Source organism: Anabrus simplex, chromosome 1 (assembly GCF_040414725.1).
Source record: "Anabrus simplex isolate iqAnaSimp1 chromosome 1, ASM4041472v1, whole genome shotgun sequence".
NCBI lineage: Eukaryota > Metazoa > Arthropoda > Insecta > Orthoptera > Tettigoniidae > Anabrus > Anabrus simplex.
Genome location: NC_090265.1, coordinates 1,018,311,318 through 1,018,318,218, shown reverse-complemented (window position 1 = coordinate 1,018,318,218; position 6,901 = coordinate 1,018,311,318). Strand labels below are relative to the sequence as shown.

Genomic DNA, 6,901 nt, shown 5'->3' with positions numbered 1-6,901 from the left:
TAGAAAACTAACCATGCTATATCACGTCAAAGACATCCAGCGGAAAACAAACGCACGACTGGCACAGCTCTATCCGATACTGAATAAAAGATCCAGTATTAACAAGCGAGTAGCAATAAACATGTACAAGGCCCTAATTAGGCCGATAATAACGTACGCAGCTCCCGCCTGGGGCTACACTGCTATGACGAACCTGGATAAGCTGGAACTAATACAAAACAAATGCATTCGAGCAGCGGCTAGACTCCCGTATGACACACCAATTCGCCACCTACGCGCAATTGCGAAAGTCACCTCCATAAGGCAACACATACGTAAGCAAACACTCCGAATGTACAAGAAGTCATGGGGTAGTAAGGTCAACCCACTAGTCAGTGGAATAGGACGCTATGACGTCGACCTATACACCAAATACCCCACACCGAAACACATTGGGCCGATTGCAGAAACGATGACTAGTTTTAAGCCTTAGACATCGTCTACCTAAACAACGTCTAAATCATTCACGATCTTCCATTGCATAAACAATGTTCAGTCGATGTTTAACTAGACATCCCTTAAAGTTTAAATTTTGGTTTGAAAATGGAGACAGAAGTATCTTTCATGCAACTCTTTGCTTGTCGCAACCAATGAAATTCGTCGGTGCGCGCGCCGAACGCCAGTCAGCTGTTTTTCTTCCTACACACTACTCAAATATGGCTGAGCATGACTTGCCCACAGATAAGAGTATCGCTTTCGGTGCAAATTAAATCTCATAATATTATCGACACTAAAGCGACACGCCACGGTACGGGGAAGTGTAGCTTTCATTATAATGTTGTTACAGTGAGTGTAATCTACTCATAAATACGGTAGCTTCGACGAAGGGAAGATGAAGCAATAGTAATGTGTAACCGAGTGTGTTGTACGGGCCATATAGATGTAGCTTGCATTCTGGAGATCGTAGATTCGAAACGCATCATCGACAGCCGTGAAGATTGTTTTCCGTAGTTTCCCTATTTTTACACCAGGCAAATACTAGGGCTATTATTATGGCCACGGCTCTTCTTCCCCAGTCCTCTTTAAACGATAATCACCACCACTTGCCTTTTCCTATCTGATAGTTGCCGAAAACCTATGCGATTATATATATAAAAATCCCATACAACATACTTTTTAGTTTTCACTATTATGTGTGTTTACTTGGCAGTAAATATAAGTGAATCTCTCCCGGTTGATGTATGTGACAGCCCTCAGACGTTCGGGACACGTAATTGTGATATGTATGTAGTCGAAGTGACCTATAAATCCATGGAAATTACCCCATTATATAATAAAATATATCGATTGCCAAGAATTGTATTCAAGTTGACAGTTACCGGACTGTCACTTTGTCAGTCTCAAGAAACAAGTCTCTCGTAAAGCGGAACCTTATTTTTTGATTATCTCCCCTTGCATGTCAAAGGAATTGCTGCGATTTAGCAGCGGGTGACCCACAGAGAGGCCGTCGGACTAACCTTTCTTCCCGGAATCGTCTCAACATGATAATGCAAATTACATATTTCACGGTACATAACCTCTGATTGTGATTCACTCCTGTCATTTGAGGTTAAACAGTGCTCTCGGCAGTGTTTAAACATGACCGGTTGAACATCGGTTTTAGACAGTGTCTAAGTGATAAATAACGTCTCTGCAATACGGCAGCCATACTTAGGCATTGTTTAACCGTAGACATCGTCTAAATGCCGTTTCTGCAATCGGCCCATTCTGTTCAGGAACAGGGCCAGGAGGCCGGGGGCCCAAAACCGCCCTCGCTCCTAAACTGACACCAACGCAATACACCGCACCACTTAACAATATGCACACACACCACAAAACCTGTATATATGTACATGCTTGTCTACTACCTACATCCTTGTCCTAGATTATGTTATTAATATGTTACAGATTTAGTCAAGCGAGGGAGGATTGAGAGAAGAAATACAACACGACGAAGGCAACACAGCCATGAAAGAGACGATCCAATCCAACCTCGCCCCCACCAGCGACAAAGGAGTGGACGAAACACCCACGCCTGCTAATACCACTAACTATTAATCTACTAATTGTAATTGTACTTGTTCTACAGGACACGAGAGCGGAAAAGCGGCCCGCACTCTACAGAAGAAAAGTAATAATGTATATATAATAGGATCTGTGTATATATGTGTATATATTTACAGAGACAAGTGTGTGACACCAACACCGCAAAGAAGGGACGTCATCAGGCGGGAAAGAAGATGCCCCTTACAACAAGTAAGGCTTGGCACTACTCCCCTTCTCCTTAAAAGGAGACTTGGCACCAGGGACTGCTGGCTGCTGGACCAAGGGACTAACCTGTGGCCCAAAGCCCAGACGCCAGCGGACCCGAGCCGCACCAGGCAGTGACAAGTACGACTGATCCCCCATAATAATTGACAAAAGCTAGGTTAATGGTTATGATTGCATGACACATATTCCTAACTAACACAACCTCTGGTCTTTATCCAGCCCACATCCTTGCATGTGCTATCAAAAGATGTCAGGTTTTACATGTAGGCTCTTTCTTCTTTCTGCCTATGTGGTTTTTCCCTGACCCTTCAATACCATACACCAATACCATATACCTAACACAATCTCGCCTGGTAACGTGTCCGACATGGAAACAGGCAGATACTCCTTGTATCACTTCCCACTCTACCCAGCTATCTCTTTTCTACTTAGAAATTAATAGCATGTCGGAGGCCATGTAGATTGAGTCGATGGTCACGGCGGGGGAGCGGGCTACGGGGGCCCCCCGTAAAAAAAAAAAAGCAATGTTGCATCGTGCACAAGGGTGCGTTCTGTATGTGGGGCGAGTTCATTCTTCCTGATGCCGCCACAGACCTGTCTAAGCATTTGATAGGGTGGATCATGGGAGACTACTGGCAAAAATGAGTGCAATTGGGCTAGATAAAAGAGTGACTGAATGGGTTGCTATATCTCTAGAAAATAGATCTCAGAGAATTAGAGTAGGCGAAGCTTTATCTAACCCTGTAATAAGAGGAGGTTTCCTCAAGGCAGTATTATTTGACCTTTATGTTTTCTTATATATAAATGATATGAGTAAAGGATTGGAATCAGAGGTAAGGCTTTTTGCGGATGATGTTATTCTCTATAGAGTAATAAATAAGTTACAAGATTGTGAGCAACTGCAACGTGACCTCGAAAATGTTGTGAGATGGACAGCAGGCAATGGTATGTTGATAAACGGGGTTAAAAGTCAGGTTGTGAGATTCACAAATAGGACAAGTCCTCTCAGTTTTAATTACTGCGTTGATGGGGTGAAAGTTCCTTTTGGGGATCATTGTAAGTACCTAGGTATTAATATAAGGAAAGATCTTCATTCGGATAATCACATAAATGGGATTTAAATGAAGGATACAGATCTCTGCACATGGTTATGAGGGTGTTTAGGGGTTGTAGTAAGGATGTAAAGGAGAGGGCATATAAGTCTCTGGTGAGACCCCAACTAGAGTATGGTTCCAGTGTATAGGACCCTCACCAGGATTACGGTACCTGATTCAAGAACTGGAAAAAATCCAAAGAAAAGCAGCTCGATTTGTTCTGGGTGATTTCCGACAAAAGACTAGCGTTACAAAAATGTTGCAAAGTTTGGGCTGGGAAGAACTGGGAGAAAGAAGGCGAGCTGCTCGACTAAGTGGTATGTTCCGAGCTGTCAGCGGAGAGATGGCGTGGAATGACATTAGTAAACGAATAAGTTTGAGTGGCGTCTTTAAACGTAGGAAAGATCACAATATGAAGATAAAGTTGGAATTCAAGAGGACAAATTGGGGCAAATCTTCATTTATAGGAAAGGGAGTTAGGAAGTGGAATAACTTACCAAGGAGATGTTCAATAAATTTCCAATTTCCTTTAAATCATTTAAGAAAAGGCTAGAAAAACAACAGATAGGGAATCTGCCACCTGGGCGACTGCCCTAAATGCAGATCAGTATTGATTGATTGATCGATACTTCCTCATTGTGTTTATTTACAATAGCTCAGTGTAGGAATATACAAGGACGTCGATTTCCTGTTTTACAAAAGGTTAGCACATGAGGGCAAGGAATGCACAGGTTTGCTGTTATGGTACGTCTACCGAAGATATGGAGAAATTGCCGAATCGTATGGACAGATTCTTGGGAAAGGAGTACAAGATGCAAATACTTAAGTCCAAAACAAATGTAATGGAGTGCAGTCGAACGAATTCAGGCGATGCATGAAATATTAGATTAGGAAATGAAGTCTTAAAGGAAGTAGATGAATATTGTTACTTGGGCAGAAAAATAACTGACGATGGCAGAAGTAAGGAGGACATAGAATGCAGACCAGCACAAGCAAAGAAGGCCTCTTGTTAAGAAAAGAAATCTGCTCACTTCAAACATTGATATAGGAATTAGAAATATGTTCTTGAATACTTTTGTCTGGAGCGTGACACTACATGGAAGTGAAACACGGATGATAATCATTAGCTCAGAAAGAAAGAGAGTGGACGCTTTAGAAATGTGGTGTTACAGAAGAATGCTGAAGGTGAGATGGTTAGATCGAATCACTAGTGAAGAGATGAAAATGAAAACCTATTTTCCAGTCATTGACCGGATCAGGAATGTAATGAATGAAACATATATAGGCTGTTATTACAATGGGGTCGCCACTCCCAAGGTTATTTATTAATGAATGCTATAAAATGATAATGGAGAGTGTTGCTGGAATGAAAGATGACAGGGAAAACCGGAGTACCCAGAGAAAATCCTGTCCCGCCTCCGCTTTGTCCAGCACAAATCTCACATGGAGTCACCGGGATTTGAACCACGGTATCCAGCGGTGAGAGGCCGACGCGCTGCCGTCTGAGCCACGGAGGCTCCCTGATGAAGAGATACTGAATAGAATTGGTGAGAGGAGAATGATTTGGTTAAATTTGACCAGAAGAAATGATAGAATGTTAGGACACGTCTTAAGACACCCTGGACTTGTGCAGTTGGTTTTTGAGGGAAGTGTCGGCGGTAAGAACGGTCGGGGTAGATCAAGGTTGAATATGACAAGCAGATGTAGGATGTAGGCTAGCAGTTACGTAGAAATAAAAATATTAGAACAGGATAGCGTAAGGTGGAAAGCTGCATCAAACCAGTCTATGGACTGATGACTTAAACAACAACAATGTAGAATGACGAAATGTCTAATTAAATAATGAAGGCTTGCGGTGGAACTGCTACCTGTTACAAAATGAACAGGATTAGTTGAGGAACATGTTATTCTGGTAACATGTTACAGGTTGGCAAACTGTTATCTTAACTGTTACGTTAAATACCGTCTACCTCTTGATGTAGGCCGTAGGCCTACTCATTGGTATTGGACATTTATCTTAAATGATCATTGTATTGGATTTAAAAAAAACTGTAATCAGACATCCTAACTGGTCGTAGCGCTAAAAGCGAAGTCCAATAAATTACCAAGAAGGATACGTTTTCTGTAGCAGACAAGAGTCGATCACATTCTCTATAGGGGGTTCGACTTTCCTCTTGCGTGGCAGTTTAGGGTGATACTGTAGAAGATATTGAAGTTGGATATAATACATATACACAGACTTCTTCCTTATATATGTGATTTTTTTTAAAAGCTTGCGTATTTGGTTTTATTATAAGAAATTTTGGCTTGTGTTGATAGCGTGCCGGTATTGCGTCATTTTTCATGTTCGTGGTTATTTCCTTTGCTTGCTGACGAAATCTTTACATTTGCAGCACGATGCCAGATGTACAAGCTCAACTCGGAGAGATTCCTGTGGGTAAGGAAGATTCCTGTGCTGTCCCATCATCACTGCTGTTGTAGAACACATTTAATTTTATCTTATGCTTATTTTTTTAAAACAGCTGTTTAAGTATGTAAAATGCTTCCAGAGCGTTTGTGTAAGTGCACCTAACCTCGAAATGTGCATAGTCAAAATGCCTAATAGAAATTGTATTCGTGAGAAACAGAATTATCCACTCCTTTTCCAATTTGCAGTTCAGGTTGCTATTTAGTGTGTTGAACCTTTAGTTGGGAGGGATGGACCCATATGGCTGATAAGTTAGTTTGTTTAAAAATTGACAATTTATTTGGAATGGCACGATTTCAGACTACTTTTTCAAAGGATCTGCAAGTGCAGTTGTAAGGAAGTGGTTACATACATACATCTTCATTATAGACTGTTATATCTTTCAGTGTTCATTTTCAAAGCGTCCGTGAATTTACTAAACGCCTCCACATTCCTCTATTTGCAGCTCTGTGGATTCGTTTAGTTCCATACCTCTTATGTTTAAACCATTAGAAATCGATTCTAACTATCACGCCTTTGTCTCCCTCACCACCCATTCCCCTTCCATGACAGTTCATTATTCTCCTAGGTAATCTCTACTCCTCCATTCGCCTCACAGGACCCTACCATCGAAGCCGGTTTGTGGGTAAGGCTTCGCCTGTCAAGTTAATTCGTAACAGCCTTTACTGTTTTGCTCTGAGTATACTCCTGTCATTGTTCCCAGGTGTTCGTACCAGCGACCTTTCTTGTTACTTTCATGTCTGTTACATCTAACTTATCAATAAGCAATCCTGAGCCCACCCAGCTTTCACTTCCATACAACAGAGTTGGTCTGAAAACACATTGGTGTAAAAATAGTCTTGCCCGGGAGTTAGCTTCTTTCTTACAACATACTGTTGACCGCAACTGTGAGCTTACTAGCTTCGCTGCAAGTCTGTTGAATCTCACTTACTATAGCCTACTACTATCTTGGGAGAATACATCCTAAATACCGGTACTTGAAATGATCTACCTGTTCCAATTTTGTTTTCCAAACCTGTATTCTTTTCTCACCGAGCGAGTTGGCCGTACG

The 6,901-nt window shown here is 41.7% G+C and overlaps 1 protein-coding gene across 1 annotated transcript in view; it reads left to right on the top strand.

Annotated features, from left to right (window-relative positions):
• The first annotated feature begins 5,342 nt into the window (after positions 1-5,342).
• AsnRS (asparagine--tRNA ligase) overlaps positions 5,343-6,901 on the top strand; it is a 214,577-nt gene continuing 213,018 nt past the window's right edge. The window contains exon 1 of the mRNA XM_067136961.2: positions 5,343-5,820. Coding sequence (XP_066993062.1) covers positions 5,781-5,820 — 40 coding nt within the window. The 5' untranslated portion in view covers positions 5,343-5,780. The remainder of the gene's footprint in view (positions 5,821-6,901) is intronic.